This window comes from Hipposideros armiger, unplaced genomic scaffold (genome assembly GCF_001890085.2).
Source record: "Hipposideros armiger isolate ML-2016 unplaced genomic scaffold, ASM189008v1 scaffold_860, whole genome shotgun sequence".
Taxonomy (NCBI): domain Eukaryota; kingdom Metazoa; phylum Chordata; class Mammalia; order Chiroptera; family Hipposideridae; genus Hipposideros; species Hipposideros armiger.
The window spans coordinates 604620-621780 of record NW_017732210.1 but is presented as its reverse complement, the minus strand read 5'-3'; the positions used below and the strand labels follow the sequence as shown (position 1 = coordinate 621780).

The window sequence follows — 17161 nt, the reverse complement described above, 5'->3', positions numbered from 1 at the left end:
AAAATTCTGATCAATTTATTATGGGGGAAAAAGTGCTAACATTTTACCACAATATTTTTTTTACAAGCTATCTTCTCCCTGGTTGAACTGTGAATATAAAATGGAAATGATAAATTCTTGCCCAAAATCCAAAAGGCTTTCATTACACATCATTCCTTTAGGGCAGGGCTGTGAACAAATATTCTGTAAGCTCAAGTCAGAAATTATGCCCATATATCTGATCCTAATGGGCTTTACTCAGTATCACAATTCAAGATAAAATTGTTTAAATAATAAATCTATTTATAGAATTATCCCTTGGTTAGTTTTACACAAAGAATTATATTTCCTGTAAGAAGTTTCTAGAAAAAAAAATGTGTCATGAAATTAAATCAGTCTTCTTTATTCAATGCTTTTCATATTCTTTCTTGTTTTAGGTGGATAACTAAACTAAAACACTTTCCTAGGGATTATTTTTATATTATTAAAATAATACTCATATAGAAGTACATGTTAAAACATATTAACAGACGGCAAAAGTAATCAATCACCCATAACCCAGAGACAAATACATTGTCATTTTCTTTCAGCAATTCTTAAGAAACTTGTGTTTAACATGGTTAAGACCATAGTCTGTCTTATCTGTGATATTGGCCCATATGCAAGATTTGTAGTGTTTTCCCAAAAGCAATGAAGCATTTGAACTGAACCATCCATCAAAGCTTGTGTGTCCTCATTAACAATAGCAAATACCCACAACCTGGCTGGACAGGTGAGGATGCTATTTATAGTCATGAAATCAAGCAACTGGCCTAAACTAGGATGGAATTCACACCTTTTACTGTACTGGTTCAGTTACTCTAAGTCTAACCCACTAAATTACCCAGTCAGAGATTTATTGTATCACAATAATACCAAGATAGTTAACAGGGTGATCCTTTTCTACAAGAAAACCATTGAACTGACTTGAAACCCTATGTGCTTGTTACTCTAAGCATTCTGGACTTCATTTAGTTCCCCGGATGTACTCCACTCTCTCACCTTGGGGTCTTCACCTGCTGTTCCTTCTTCACAGAAAGCTCTTTCAGTCCTTAACTCCCTGCCCTGCATCACACAACTCCCCTGCCCAGCCCCTCAGCCTACCTCCTACTCAGAATCCTGACCCTCCTTTTAAACATTTCTTCTTCCAGTAAGCTTTCCTTCTTCACAATACTGGGCTATGTATGTGTCTCTGGTGAAGAATCTGAACTTCCTTTCACTGCACCCATAATACTGTCCAGTACTGGCTGGTCTTTCCCATAGACTAAGCTCCTTACCACACACCCAAGACCAGAACTGACATGTAGCAGAAGCCCCACAAAATTTTCTGAATTAAATGGTGAAATACTATTTTAATGGCACATACATACATACACACACACACATACACACAGAGTGTATATCCATATTAATATTTAATGCATTTATGCATATTAATAGATATGCATCAGAAAAACAACTTCCCACACCCATTCCAAAAAGAAAAGGGAAAGTAATAAAGCTGAGTTAATGCAGAGTCTAGTCTATGCCACTTAACTAATCATATGGACATTCCAGCCCTCAACTTCTCAGCTGTAAGATACGAAAATCCTAAAATCTTCCTTGGTATAAAAATTTGAACATCTCAAAAATTACTTCCTACTCAGCAATCAAAGTCAAGTCGACTTGCAGTCTACTCAAGTCAAAAGGTAATATCAATTATTAAAGCCTAACCTACAGAATGAAAATAGGCATCCTGAAAAAACAGAAGATCAATCCCCACTGAGCACTTGATAGTACTAGGGCCCCCTAAACAGACTTCAGAAAGAGAAGTCTCAACCCACCAGAATCAAAGGTGAGCAAACACCCCCACCCCCAGGAGGTGATAGGCAGCCAATGTGATTTTGCTTTATCATACATGATTTCAGATAAGCTCTTGCCAAATGGAACAACCTCCTCCCACTAAATTCGTATGGAAGATATAACTAAAAGGTAATATAACAGTACTAAATTGTTTTGTGTCAAATAAAATGTTGGGGTGTCGGAAAAGTTATGACATATCTGTTGTTTTTCGTTGCAAAAATGCGTCATGACTTTTCTGACAACCCAATACATCAGCCCTAGCAGTTTGAAGTTAAAAAAGAAAATACAGAAGAGTTGGGCTGATTTTTAAGAGCCCCCCTACAGTTAAACAAGGTGGTAAGAGTTTAGAATATCCATGGCTTCTAAATACCCATCAGAATGAATGCAAAAGGGTAAAAAAGCAAGTCTGAGGCAGGAAATACAAATCAAATCTTAAAATGGCAAAGGTGACCATCATAAATCACAATATAACTCATCAGACAGTACCTGAGGCCTACAAACCACATAGATTCAAAGCTGAAATGAACGTTCAGACATCAAATACACCCCCTCATCTTACAAATGAGTCAACTAAGGCAATGACTTTCCCGGGATCCCACGACTGCTTAATAGAAGGACCAAACCTCTAACTCCAAATCCAGGATCTTTCCAGTTCTCAGAACTCTCTCCCCATCAGGACCTGTCTGTGGTACACAAAATCTTTGGTATACACAGTAACACTCCCAAATTCTGTAAAAATTGTAATACTTGATAATGAGTGTCAATATCATAAAACAAGCCTTCTAAGATAGGTAAAAATGTGTTACAAAACTTAAAAAATTATTCCGATACATCTGAATTCAGAAATGTATTTTTTACTATTTCATCTTACCTTGAGGTTTTCAATCTGGTATAAAATGCTAAATCCATTAAAATAGTTCTATCACATGGATATCTATAACCATAAATAACCTTGAAATATTTATTGGCAGTACACTACATGAATTTAAGTATTTTAAACAAAAATAATCATAATGAAAGAGTCAGAGGACACTTGGTCTCATTTTTAAGTGTGTCTGCTACCACACCGCTCTCCTGGCGGCACTCAGGGAGGCCACAGGGTCACAGCCCCAGCCTGCGCATGAGTGATCAGAAAGGAGCAGGCTCCCCATATAAGCTCTGCAAGCACCCCCTTGCCACTCCTTGCCAACTCCCAATATAGTCTCTTCCAGCATAAAGTCAAAGCATAAGGATGAAGCAGCCTGTTTTCACACCCTGATGGGCCGTTATCTTCTTGTCTTCTTATCCCTAGACAATACCTTTTGCAAACAAAAAGTAAAAGAACAAGAAAACACTGTCTATATGTAAACTGTTCTCACACAGCCCAAGACCTCTGGACTCTCATTATCAGTATCAAATACAGGCACCTACGATGAACCCCTGGCTGCTGACAGTATCTTCAATGCCTATGAAGGAAAATTAGTTAGGCTCAAGACAATGGAAGAGGATGAACCAGTCCCCAACGCCCTGAAACCCTGTTTTCAAAGCCCTTTATAAGCACCAGGTTTAATCATCAGATCCTTCTTTTCTGCCAGTTATATTCTCTATTAGCACTTAATTATTCTCTTTATTTATATGTCTATCTCCTCATTGAACTGAAAACAACATGAGGTAGAGGCTATCAACTGTGTATCCTAATGTATATAATTTAGTTGGCAAAATACTCATTGAATTGAGTAAAAGGGTAAAATTTATTTTCCCACTTCCCTTGTTCATTTTCCCCATTTATTAACAAAATTTAAGTGGAAGAAATCATGAACAACCACAGACTCAGTCCTTTCTCCCCCTGAACCATTCCACAATACAAAAACCCTGCCCCTACCCCACAATCCAAGAGCACAGAAACTGAAGCAGGAAAAACCAACCTAAATGATCTGGCCAAATTCTCTCATTTTACACAATAAAGAGTTAACATCATTTATCATGGTCACATGGCCAGTTAGTATCAGATACAAAAAAACAAATCCCCCCACCACTGTTTTCCGCCAATTTATAGTCCACTCGCTATCATATCAGAGACAGACCGACTAAAAACTTAACCACTGCCTACTATATATTTCATCAATTTAAAATCATCTAAGAATACCAAGTTCTCTAAATCTGTGTCTTCTAGTCTATTTTATCTCAGCAGAGAAATAGTTTTCAAAAATGCATATGGGGAAAATGCTCCCTTCCATCACTATCTTTTGGCAAGGATCTGAAAAACACTTGACACAATCAAGATGTTACCACTGGAGAAAGCAGAGTGTTAGGTACAGGGGACCCCTCTGCATTATTCTGCAACTTCTTGTGAGTGTATAATTGTTTCGAAAAAGTTTAAAAAAAGATACATGGCACACCCACCTTATGGCACTCCCTAGGCCCACTAATCTGTCACCTCACTCTTCTCCAAACTTCCCCAATGAGCCAGAAAAAGTTCCAACTTCTTCTCGACCCAAAGTTCCAGGAAGAGCTGGTGCAACAAGAAAAACACAGCAGCACCCCTGGCCTAGCACAATGTTTGAGAAGCACACAAACATTTACCGACGAAAGAAAACTAATCTAACACGGTTCTCAAACTGTGTGCAGGCAATTCAGGGCAAATATTTACACAAGCCAAACTCTTTCACCAGTCTTTCAGTTTGCTACTGGTGGGCAGATAAACTTCACTCCCCCAACTAGACTGTAACTCTATGAGCACTGACATCTGTTTTTAAAAAGCTATCCTCCCAATGTCTTATGGTTCTGGGGAGGATGTAATATTTATGTAACTTATCTCAAATTTTAAAAATTTCACTTGTAAAAACAAAAAAACAAACAAAAATAAATTACTCTAGCCTCAAAGGGCAGAAAAATACCTTTTTCTCAGACAGCTATAGAGCCTGCAGTCTGAGGGGTAAAGGATGGTTGCGGGCAGTTAGGAACCGGCAAGCTTAAAATGAATTGCTGTCATCAATTCATTTTAAGATAAAGAAATGTGTGTAATACATTTTTTATACAGTGGTTCTCAAGTTTTTGTGCTCCTGATGATGGTGGTCCACTTAGACACTATAAGAAGCACTGCCTTAAATCAAAGAACCTCTTAATCAGGAAAAGGCACCACAATAAATGTTTTTATTTTTACTACAATCTCGTTAGCTTAGGTTAGGTTAGGTTACTCTTATAAAACATCAACACTATTGCCAGAAAAAACTTTCCATTCAAAAATAATGGTTTAAACATATCATATCCAAAAACAAATGCTATCACCCTTTAAGAATGTCCTAGAATTTACCAAAGGCTGACTCTTCATATCAACTGAAAAGGCTTTTAACATTCCCAAAGAATTCACAAGGCCCTGAAGAAGAAAAGCAAAAGACCAACTGCCCTACATGCTCCACCACTCAACAGTTTTGTGAAACCAGAAAACATTCTGATGGTCAGGGCTGGCTGCTAACCACATACTGATTCCTGTCTCTGGAGGTGGGTGTTGTATTTTTCAGTAGCTCAGAAGTGGCAGAAAGATGAGCAGCTGCCAACAAAATCAGCCCACGTCATCTCTGACTTGCAGACCATGGGCTGCCCAACCTCCCCTACAGAAGACACCAATTCCTGGTTTTGCATCTCCTCAACAGTGACAGAAACCTAACGGAAGCAGCAGGAACATGTGGCAGCAATTTCTATTCATCCCTAATGACAACTGCAGGAGGCAAAGAAAAAGTAGTTCCTATACCTCCCCAAAGAACCACCACAGAAACAAAAGATCACACTGTCCAAAGCAAGTACTCCTTCCCCCTCATTATTCTCTATCTACAGAGAATAATCACAACACCTGATAAGCGGAAAAAATGCAATCACTTAAGGAAAACATCAGGGGTTTCCAAGAGATGAAGACTTCAGTTTAAACACCACTAAAAATCTAAGCATACTACGAATGAATGTTGATTTTGCATCCACTTGATTGGTGCTTCCTTTAAAGACAAAGTAACCTATATGCAGATAATGACATAGAGCAATGACTGGACTAGTTCAAATTACTTTGGGACAGGAAACAAAGCCACTCCTACAATATAAGGAAATAGATGCAATAACCCACCCCCAAAGCCTGTCATATAAAACTGTTTTCATGATTTAGACATTAAAATAACCCTATCATATGGTCTCTGATTTATTATTTTTTTTTTTTTACTTTCATCATCAAATTAACTTTCTAATCTCAACTTTGGCTTTTTCTTAAAGCTTACAAAACCCATCATCCTTGGGCCGGCCGAGTGTCGTGTTGGTTAAGAGTTGGCTTGGGATGCCAGCTCTGAGCAGCAGGGCCCCAGTTCAGATCCCACATTAGGGCCAGTGACGCTGCGCCCTCTACAGCTAAGATGGTGAACAACAGCTTGACCTGGAGCTGGGCTGCCATGAGTCGCTGGCGACGGTGTAGGCTGCAGTGGGCTCCCGTAAGCTACCGTGAGCAGCCAGCAGGCGGCATGAGTTGCCAAGAGTGGCCGTCCAGTGACCCATCTGCCTCACCCGGGAAGAGCGCAATGATGGTGCCAACTTGGGCCAATGAAGCAACGTCCTCCACAACTAGACTGAAGAACAAAACGACACCAACTTGTCTGTTCCCCTTCCCCAACTCCCCAATAAAATCTTTTAAAAAAAAAACAAAACCATCATCCTCCACTTCTCACATCACAGCAAGCAGGCTGTCACAAAAAAAAAAATACTTTTTGGGGGATGTAAATGTTCTGTATCTTGGCTGTGGTGGTGGGTACACAAATTTTATATGCATTTGTCAAAACTCATCAAATTATACATTTAAAATGGGTGAATTTTACTGTACATAAATACTTCAACAAAGCTAATTAAAAAAATAAATAAGAGTAGAAAAAGTTAAAAACATTTTACTAAGGTGAATGATGATACCATCAGAAACTGAACAAATAACACTACCTTTGCTATGCAGGTAAGACAAATTGTGTCTTAAACAAAATGAATACTCATGAAAGAACATTGATTTTTAACACCTTATTTAATATGCTGACAAAAAATGAGAATGTCACAAAGAATAGCTATTTATGAATTTATCACATTTCTCATTTTGAAAGGGTTTATTACCATTACACTGACTCTATCTAGAAAATAATATTAAATATAATCTCATTACAGGATAATTTCTAATAAACAAGTTCAATTTACTAATAGCCTCGCTTCTATATATTAGAAGAATGTTGCTAACTTTTCACACGGCAATCTTATTCCTCAATGTGCCCCACAGAAAATAACTTAATTTCAAGAATCCCATCTTACCATCATTACATAATCATTACAAGTGACTGCTGATAAAATGCTATCACACTGGAGGTTGAGAAGTGACATGAAATCCTTGGCTCTTCTAAAAGGGTGGGATATGCCTGAGTCTTTAAAACCCAACAGTTCTAATAAAAATAAGGAGCACTTACTTAATGCCATGTTCTGTGCAAAAAAAAAAGCACTTTCTATGTCAACACTAACAGAGCTTTCAGTGATGATGGCACTGCTCTGGACCTGCACTGTCCCATATGGTGGCCAATAGCTCCAGGTGACTACAGAGCACTTGAAATGTGGACAATATTACTGAGAAACTTAACTTTTGAATTTTCGCTCATGTTAATTAACTTCAAAAAGTGTCATGTTTGAGGCTAACTTATATTGCTTGGCTTTTTCTTCATAAAAATCATTTCCACTTAGTTTTACATCTATACACATTCACAATAACCTTGGACAGTTTCTCAACCACAGCACAACTTAAGACAGAATGGTTGGGGTGGGGGCTGTCCTGTGCACTGTAGGATGTATAGCAGCACCTCTAGCCTCTACCCAAGAGAGACAAGTAGTAATGCCCCAGCTGTGACAATCAAAAATGTCTCCAAACACTGCCAACTATCCCCTGGGGAGCAAAATCGCACCCAGGTGAAAATCACTAATCTAAGACTGAGTCTAGATTCTGCACTCAGTGCTAAGGATATTCTAGGGCAACTTCTGGGGAGGTCCTGTTTTTCTATTTGAAAACCAGACTACAAATAAAAAGTTAAAAGTAGCAATCTCTTCATAGTATTTCCCACAGAACCTACATTATGATCTTTGGGTTTCCCACCCACTGTCTCAACTGTTCTTCACTGACCTTGAGGTGGTATTCTGCCTGAATCAGAGCTTGAGGCATTTCGGGGAGAGGGAGGGTTGGGAAGCAAGAGAGAAGGGAATGAAGTTCTAAGTGGTTAAATGACTCAGTTAATAACACAGTTAATAAAAAGTAGGGCTGAGACGAACCCAGACTTAGGAATTCCAAATTTCAAACTCCGTCTATACTATCTTACCTCATAGCCCTACAGCACCTAAAGGGGAAGCTCCTTAGAGAAAAGCCCTTTTGATATGACAGTCTCAACCAAGACTGCTCATGACTGCACAACACATGACAATGTCAAAACGCAAAGCTCACAGAAATACTCCACATATACACAAAACAATGAGAACTGGTTTGCATTGTTACCAACCTGCATCTATACCCACATCACCTTTAAAAGGCCTCTCCTACGGTAGTACTAAGAAAGGGCTGAGAAGGTCAACACCCTGACAAAGGGCAAAACTCAGTTTGGAGCCCTGGAGGGAGGAGTTGAGGGGAACAGGAAACCAAAACTGAGACAGGCGGATGCTCTATGACTGGGATGCCTCAGAAAGCAGAAATATCCCAGAAGACGGACCACGTGGAATAGTGGCAAGAGCCCTGGACTATGAAAACAAAGTCAGAAGACCCATCATGTGGACCTCATCTGTCAGTAGCTCACTGTGTACCCCTGGATAAATTCCGTAAATCTCTAGGCCTGGTGTTTCAACTCATTAGTGAAAAGACTGGTCTACATAACTTTTTTGGGCACTTTCCAGGTCTCAGTGAGCAGGCACTTCCAGCTCTTCCCTCAACCTCAACACATAGAACCACGTTCTTAGTATCTGTTTTCTATTTCTCTGAGGCAATGTTTTAAGCAGGAACACAGCACTAACTCAAGAAATTCACTAAAAAGAAAATCAAAATGTCACAAAAGCAAGCAAGCATGGAATGGTTTCAATTCAACACAATGAATATTTCCACAGCACCAGCCACTCAGCACCAGGGACCTTGTAATCACTCCAGGAAGCCACAACCAACATCCTAGGCTCTCTGAATTCCTCTTCTCTGCCCTAGCCATCCCCACCTATATTCATCAACTCCATTCATTATTTGGTCTCTCAGAGCCAATAATTAAAGACTTAAACATACAAAAATGTATAAAGGCTACCACAGAATTAGCAAGTTTGAAAACACAAAGAAAAAATCAGACACAAACTTTAATACTGAGTATATTTTAGATATTTGAGACATCACAAGGTTACACTAAACAAGGTATTAATATTTGATTTTTAACAGGATGTGGCTATTGAAAGAAAACATAGTTGAAGAAAACACTGATGTTTTGAGTCCCCTAAGTTTTCTCTAACAGCAATTTATTTGCAGTACCACACTGCCTGTCCAATTTTACTTCTTTTTGTGTAAATAGTCTACCTATTTATAACTTTTTTCACACAAAATGATCACTTATCATTTCATCTGTGACTATCATAGGCACATTTCTCATATAAAATCAAGCTATAGCAGCTCACTCTTTTCTATTACCAAAACTTACAAAACCTTGGTAAAGTTTTTATCTGAACATGAAAATACTCTAGGTGTCTCGTTCTAGTTAGTTAACTAAGATTCCAGAAAATCAATCTCTTTTGTGAACAGTTTTTTCTCAAGCTATGCAGCACTGGGGTTGTTCCTATTACTCTGCAACTAGGTATGCAATGAAGCTCTTCCCTTTTGAAGGGGAGACAGAAGAGGTCCCACCACAAGTCAAACTACTGCACTTCAAAACTCAGGGTACAGGAATGTCTCAAATGTTGCTTTCACAAATCTCAACAGCCCAGACATTTTCACTATTAAATATAACTACATAAATATACTAAAATTTTAACTACAGCACTTTTCTATTTTTTCAAAATACCTGTCTGCCCCTCATGCACACATTTTATGATCTGAATCAAATCCACTTGTCTTTTATTTCATAAAATGAAAACATGATCTAAATATTCTTGATATTGTATACTGACACTATAGGAATCAAAAACAAAGCTGATTATTTATACTAGGAATGAAAAAAAACGTATTAAAAAAGATACATTATTTGTAAATTTCTCAGACTAGCTGAAGCAAAAGAAATACTCAAAAGTGAATCAAACTACCCAACACCACTGCAGAATAGGTTTTGGCATGCACAGTCATTCAGTGAATTAGTCAGGATTCTTGGTATATATAAAGTAAGGCTAATATAGAAACATGTCCTATTTCTCGGCTCCCTGGTGCAATTTTCTAAGTTACAAGATAAGTAACACTACAAGCACTACCAACTTGGTTCTGTGAATGACAACAGAACTATCCCCACCTCTAGCCTGATTCTTTCTAAACTTGACCAAAAAAAAATCTTATGGTAAAATCTGTAAAAAGCTCTCTAGTGCTAATGAAATAAAATCAGAGTAAGGATCCCATAACAAAATGTTAAAATAGATGACTTAAAACGTCTTTCAGTATTTAAAGGAACTATGTGGCAACTCCAAGTCGTTAATATTTTCAGAAAGTATTCCAAAAGTTTCACAAACATATTAAATATAATATGGCTACAGCAAAGATCAGAGAAATTCGAACCCAGGGCCAGAAACTATAGTAAATCGCCAGCTTTCGAACTGAAAAGCTGTTGGCCCCACCTGAGGCGGTTGGATACTTAGAGACCAAGGCCAATATCTTAGCAGCAAGTTAGGCCTCTTCCTTCCTGCGGGAAGCGCATGACAAACAGGGCGTCATGCAACTTATATCACCCGGTCACTTAGCAAAAATATCTAACTTCAAAACTTGTGTCCAGGTGGCCTCCTATACTCAAATGAAAGAGAGCAGCGAAAGCATCGGGGAGAAGGAGTATTAAAATGCCCCCCTTTCTGATCCTGTAAACATTTAGCCCATCATTAGACCGGAGTCCTAGATTCTAAGAGTTGCTTTAATGGAGGCCTCCCTCAACCTCCTCGGAGCCTCTGTTTTGCAACAGTGAAGGAACTTTTCCTGCTATATCTCAGTTCCCTGAGAGCATGCGGCCCTGCAATTCAATATCCTAAACTGGCAGGGAACCGTGGAAGAGGAAGGGGAGGAATCCAAGGCCAAAACAGCCGTCTTATGAAAGACAAAAAAAAAAAAAAGAAAAAGAAATCATTCCTCCTCCACCCATAGCAAACCCATCCCAGAAATTTACAGCATGTTTAGAAAAGCAGCACTGTGAACTGCAAACGTAAGTTTTCCTTTGACTCTACGCACGGTTTTCAGCTGTCAAATTACAACTCATGAAAACACTATCATTAGAATAAAAAAGGAAACAAACAAAAAAAACCTCTCAACAGCGGGACCGGGAGAGGGACTGCCAGCAGCCTTTAGGGAGAAGGAGAGCAAAGGGAATCCAATCCACTTCCCCACCCCCGCCTGAATTCATCCCGTCCCCGGGCAAGGCAAACCTCACTGCAGGGGCTCATATTTAATAATAATAACAATAATCATGGCGCTTCCTCCCCCGCCCCCCACTGCGATCTGCCGGGAATCAGATTCTCCCCTCTGCCTCCTCCCCGCCCCGGATCTTCAAGCTTGGCAGGTCCAAACCACCCCATCGGACACAACTCCCAGGGGCCCCGGCGAACGCAGCCTACCCCGGGGCCCCTTGCCCCGTTTCTCCTCTTCCCTCTCTTTTTACCTCCACCATCCCCCATCCGCATTGTCTGTCTCAATTCAACTTTGACTAATATGGATTCCTCCGGCCTGGCCCGGGCGGTAATTACAGCCCGCCCCCCCGGGAGCCAGATTTTCCCCCGCCCCCCCATCTACGCCTAGTTCAACGCGGCTCCTCCAAGGGAAGGGGGTGCAACGCGCTTTCCCGTCTACACCACGCTCCCCCCCGCGGCCCCAGGCCACCGGGCCCAGAAGTTTGCCCCGGAAAGGGCCTAGTGTGGGGCAGTGAGGACGCCCCCCGCCCCCCTGCCACCGGCCGACGCGTCAACACCGGCGACCGGCGCGGCCCCGTGGGGTGGGGGAGGGGAGGGGAAGGGAAGGGAGGGCGGGGAGGCGCCCCTCCCCCCGTCCGCCGGCCCTATTACCTGTCATTGAGCTGGTCCTCGGTGCCCGGCAGCGGGTGAACCACGAAATGGATGGACGTCATGGTGCTTCCTTCTCGTCCTCCTCCCGAGGACGGCCCCCTCTCGCTCTCGCCCGCCCCCCCCCAACCCACTTCCCCTCCCCAAAACCCACTGCCGCCTCCCAGTCCCCAAATGGAGGGAAGCAAATGCGCAGGGGCCGCCGCCGCCTCCCTGCCGGGAGTATGTCCACCGCCCGGCAGTCGGCGGGCGAGCAGGAGGACGGATCAATACGCCACCCGCTCCCCCGGCGACAGCGCGCAGGACTGCGAGGCCGGCGGCCGGGACCTGGGGCGCGCCGCCGCCAGCGGCAGCGGGGCTGTGGGAGAGGGGCGACTGGGGAAGGAGGAGTGGGACGGACTGAGGGGACGGTGTAGTCCCGGCGGCTGACGGGGTCCGGACTAGGGAGGTGGAGAGGGAGATGAGCCCGCACCGCGCGTCACTGGCGAGAAGCCGCCGCCACCACCACCACCGTCGCCGCCATCTTCACTTCTGCCCCAGTTTCTCCGTCTCACAGGCTCCGCTCCCGAGTGGCGGGGGAGGGGCGAACGGAGGGAGGAGGAGGGAAGAGACCGGCGGGTGGGAGCACGGCTGCGAGGGGGCGGGGCTCCGGGAAACGGGCGGTAAGGCCCATTCGATTGGGCGGCTCAACGTTGTCTGGCCACGGTGCTGTAAGGCGCGAGCGTATTGGTCCGTTCGGCCCCCGAGGGATCGCTCCCAGTGAGTGTTCCGGAGAGCACGTGTTAGGGAAGGCGGAGGCGGAGGGGCGCGTCCGCCCGCGCGGGTAGGGAGTCCGGCCGGAGCTAGAATGTGTGTCCCGGGGGAGGTGGGGAAAACAGGGGGGCTCCTGCGTTGTCTCGGTTTGATTGCCCTGGGGCAGCCCTAATTATTTTGCGTACCCTAGGGGTTTTTGTTGTTTCTGGTCCTTCCTCCGCAGTTATATTTAAAGTGGAAGTGTGAAATTAGTTAAGGGGCCAAAGATGCACACCCTTTTATTGGAGAAGGCAGTTATGTAAGAACCTTTCCACAAGGTCCTATCGTTGGATCCTAGAGCTGACTTTGCAGCAACTTTTATCCTGTTCTTCCCAATTTCCCCAGCCATTATCACGTAGCCACACATAGACGAAATGTGGAAATTTCCACCAATTTCCTGATTTAAATGATTCGGTTTTTTTTTTATGACTTTTACATGAAAGATGATCTGTCTATTCTACAAAGGCGTTCTTCAGCTTAAGATCAATGGGATTAAAACGGCAAATTGTTGAATGGATCTAGCTGCTTTTTACCATGGAGCCAGTTGATAGCTTTCTTCTCAAAAGCTTCTATGTCGCCTTCAAAAAATCAGGTGCCTCTTTCAAGGCAAAGAGTGAAAACATGAAGCCTCTTCTCCAGGCTGTGTGAATGTTCATTAAATCAGAGGTTCTGTGAAACGTTCTTCATGTTAAATAACACTTTTCTTCCGTTAACGCATAACATACACACGTTTGCATAGGAGGTTCTTTTGAACAAAATACATGAAAATTTATTTATAAATCAGGATAGAGTAGGTACCCCTTGAGATAACTAATGGAACACTTTTGTAGGTCACTAGTTCCAAAATTGGCCCAGATTAATTTGGACTAAAAAGTGATTCAGGTCTACTGCTTATTAGAAGTCTATGTGAGCTATGGAAAAGCAGGGTAAACCAATGAACACTGCTAGTTTTAGACCCAGACATACCTGGATTTGTGTCCTGTTTCTGCTACTTAACTATGTGACATTGATTAAATTGTTTAACTTATCGTTGTGTCTTTTTCTAATTTGTATTCCAAATAATAAATCTACCTAGGGTTGTGGAGAGGCCTAAGATAATGAATGTCAAGCACCTAGGGCTCTTCATAACACTTAATAGTCTCCGCAAATGGAAGTTTTTATTTTTCAGGCTTTCATTATATACCACTTTATACATTTGTCTTTTAAAACTCAAATCACACCATGGGGTAAATAATATTATCTTCATTATATAGATGAAGACATTGAGGCTCAAACATTTCAGGTAAGTGCTGAAGCTGAGACTTAAACCCAGGTCATCTAACTTTGATTGCATTGCTCTTTCCACTATACCACAGCTGCCATCTAGTTAATAATTTAGAAGGAACAGACTATTCAAAGCCAATAGGAAAAATGTGATATGATAAATGCAATAAGAGTGCTATGATAGTTAAAGGAGGAAGTGATTCCAGCCAAGGAAATTAAGAAAAGTCATTTAAGCTGAGCTTTCAAGAATATTCTGGGCAAATAGAATATCCAGTATAAACCTAGTCGTTTTTGCATTTACCCCAGAAAAAACTCCACACCATACCCATACTTTGCTTCATTAGTCTTTCTTCCAAATCTGTCTTTCTTCATCTTTTCATTGTGCTTCCAACTTGATTTACCCACTCCCAGTTTCCTAGAACTGAGACTTTCTCTCCTGGTTAAAGACCCCTCTCCTCACTCCTGGCAACACACTCAAACTGCCCGCTGGTCTTTGACTGACAACCATCTTGACATAATGACCTTTTTGTTGTCCCAGGCTGGGATATTTGGGAGAATTTTCCTCTCCCAGGGCCCCAACACTTTGGTGGGTCATGCTTTGAACAGGGAAAAACAAGAATAATGGCATGGAGTTGTGCAACCCCATTGCATGGATGGGGGAGAGGGGTACAAATAGGGAATGGAGATAAGCAGGGTTCAAGCAGAAGCTTTTTGAAGACAGTGTAACACAAGCCTAGAAGTGGGGCAGGGGAGGGCTTTTTTCTAATAATTTGGACTAATTCTTTCAGGACAACTAGAAAAGTTAGCCAAAATATTTCTTTAAATCTGCTTAAAGGCATAAGAGAGTTAATAAAATAATGATGAATTACCAAACTAGGATCCAAGGGATGAATAAGACCCAAGAAAGTGAGTCCTGTGTTTGGAGCCACTTTTTCCTCTGGGATGAATGCCAGTTCCAGAAAGACAGAGTGAGAAGCCAAGAGACTGAGCAATTCTGACAAGCACCCAGTTAAAACAACAGGGATTGATGTCCAAGGTATCCCAATGCAGTGGTGAGTGCTAATGAACCCCTCTTACTTTGTGTTGAGCCCTGAAGGACCATACCCCTGAAATAGACCATGCCTTAGATTTGGTTTCCCCAAAAAACAGAACTTAATACAAGGATTTGGCTATAAGTAGTTTAGGAAGTGATTGTAGGAAGCATTATATAGGAATGGAGAAATGAGAGAGGGAATTGGGAAAACCCAATAAAAGATGAGTTGATGAATGTTTTATAACTGTGGGCAACTGGAATTCAATCCCACTGGAGACCATCTGAAGGAATGTGTGGGACATACCTCAGAATTATCCTGCTGAGTAGGGGAGAAGCTGGAGGTATTTATCCATCAGTTCCTTCCCCCAGTGATTCAGGATTGCTCCTGGGTTGTTAAATCCTTGACACTTCAAGCTTTCCCTCCTATGGGCAAAACAAACTGCTAAATAATAGCCTCAAGAATGAAAGAAACATAAAGACATTTGGGTGGGGCGGAGGGAGAGAGAGAGAGAAGAAAAAGGGAAGGGAAGGAAGAAAAAGAGAAATGTGAGAAATTTTTAGGAATCAACCCATACTAAAGTATTCTTCAAGCAAAAGGAAAATGATCCCCCATTGTGAGCCCAGAGAGGCATAAAGGAATGAAGAGGTATGCGAGGAGAAAATGTGTAGGTATATGAATGTTGACTGAATAAAACAACGGGGCTTAAAAAGCCACAACACTGACTACATCAAATGCTGCCCAAAGTGCAGAGCACCAAAAACTCGCATTCATTGCTAGTGGGAATGCAAAATGGTACAGTCACTTTAGAAGACAATTTCGTGGTTTCTTATAAAACTAAACATACTCTTAACATATGATCTAGCAGTCACATTCTTTGGTATTTATCCAAAGGATTTGAAAACTTGTGTACTTACAAAAACCACACGGAAGTTTATAGTAGTTTTATTCATAATTGCCACAACTTGAAAGCAACCAAGATGTCCTTTAGTAGGTGCATGCATAAGTAAACTTGATTCATCCAGACAATGGAATATTATTCGGCTCTAAAAAATGTTGAGTTATCAGGCATGAAAAGATATGGAAGAAATTTAAAGGCATATTACTAAATGAGAGAAGCCAATCTGAAACATTATATACTCTGATTCCAACTATATGACATTCTGGAAAAGGCAAAACTATGGAGACAGTAAAAAATTCAGTGTTTATCAGAAGTTAATGAAGAGAGAGGGATGACTAGGCAGAGCACAGAGGATTTTTAGGCTTGTAAAACTACTTTGTATGATATTAGAATGGTGAGTATATGTCATTATACATTTGTCCAAACCCATAGAATGTACAGCCAAGAGTGAAACCTAGTGTAAACTATGGACTCCAGATGATATATGATGTTTCAGTGTAAGTTCATCAGCTGTAACAAGTGGACCACTCTGGTGGGGATGTTGATCATGGGCAAGACTATGCATGTGTCGGGCAGAAGCGTGTGGAAAACTTTTGTCCCTTTTCAATTTTTCTGTGACCCTAAAACTGCTCTAAAATATAAAGTCTATTTAAAATAAAAAGATATATTAGCAAGACAAATTCAAAAGGATAGTAGATAATAAACAAGTTCAATGATTTGACATGAAAATCAGCAAGTGTAATTCACTAACTATATTGACAGACTAAAGGAGAAAAGTCATTAAATCACTTCAGTAGAGTAAGAAAAGGATGTTGTAAGATTCTATAACCATTCATGAAGAAAATTTCTTAGCAAACTATGCATAGGAGACTTCTTTAATTTGAAAAGGATATTTCTAAAAACCTTATGGGGAAACATCTTTTGTAATGGCAAAATGTTAAAAGCTTAGCCCCTATGATTGGAAACAAGGATGTCTGTTCTCAACCACTACCTTGAAATCACTGCAGTAGGGTCCCTGCGGGAGACCGGCTCCCACAAGTCCAGGGGTTCCCTTAGGTGGAGACGGAGTCGGGGAGGAAAGAACGCC

The 17161-nt window shown here is 41.4% G+C and overlaps 1 protein-coding gene and 1 pseudogene across 6 annotated transcripts in view; one reads left to right on the top strand and one right to left on the bottom strand.

The window, feature by feature from the left end:
* UBR5 (ubiquitin protein ligase E3 component n-recognin 5) overlaps positions 1-12602 on the bottom strand; it is a 131622-nt gene extending 119020 nt beyond the window's left edge. For 5 of the 6 annotated variants that reach the window (XM_019629548.1, XM_019629554.1, XM_019629553.1 and 2 more), the window contains exon 1: positions 12091-12226. In XM_019629548.1, coding sequence (XP_019485093.1) covers positions 12091-12152 — 62 coding nt within the window. In that variant the 5' untranslated portion in view covers positions 12153-12226. Of the gene's footprint in view, positions 1-12090 lie in introns of all 6 variants that reach the window. The other variant, XM_019629549.1, reaches the window with a different exon arrangement.
* The window catches only part of LOC109374752 (60S ribosomal protein L13a pseudogene), a 5969-nt pseudogene continuing 1355 nt past the window's right edge, over positions 12548-17161 (top strand).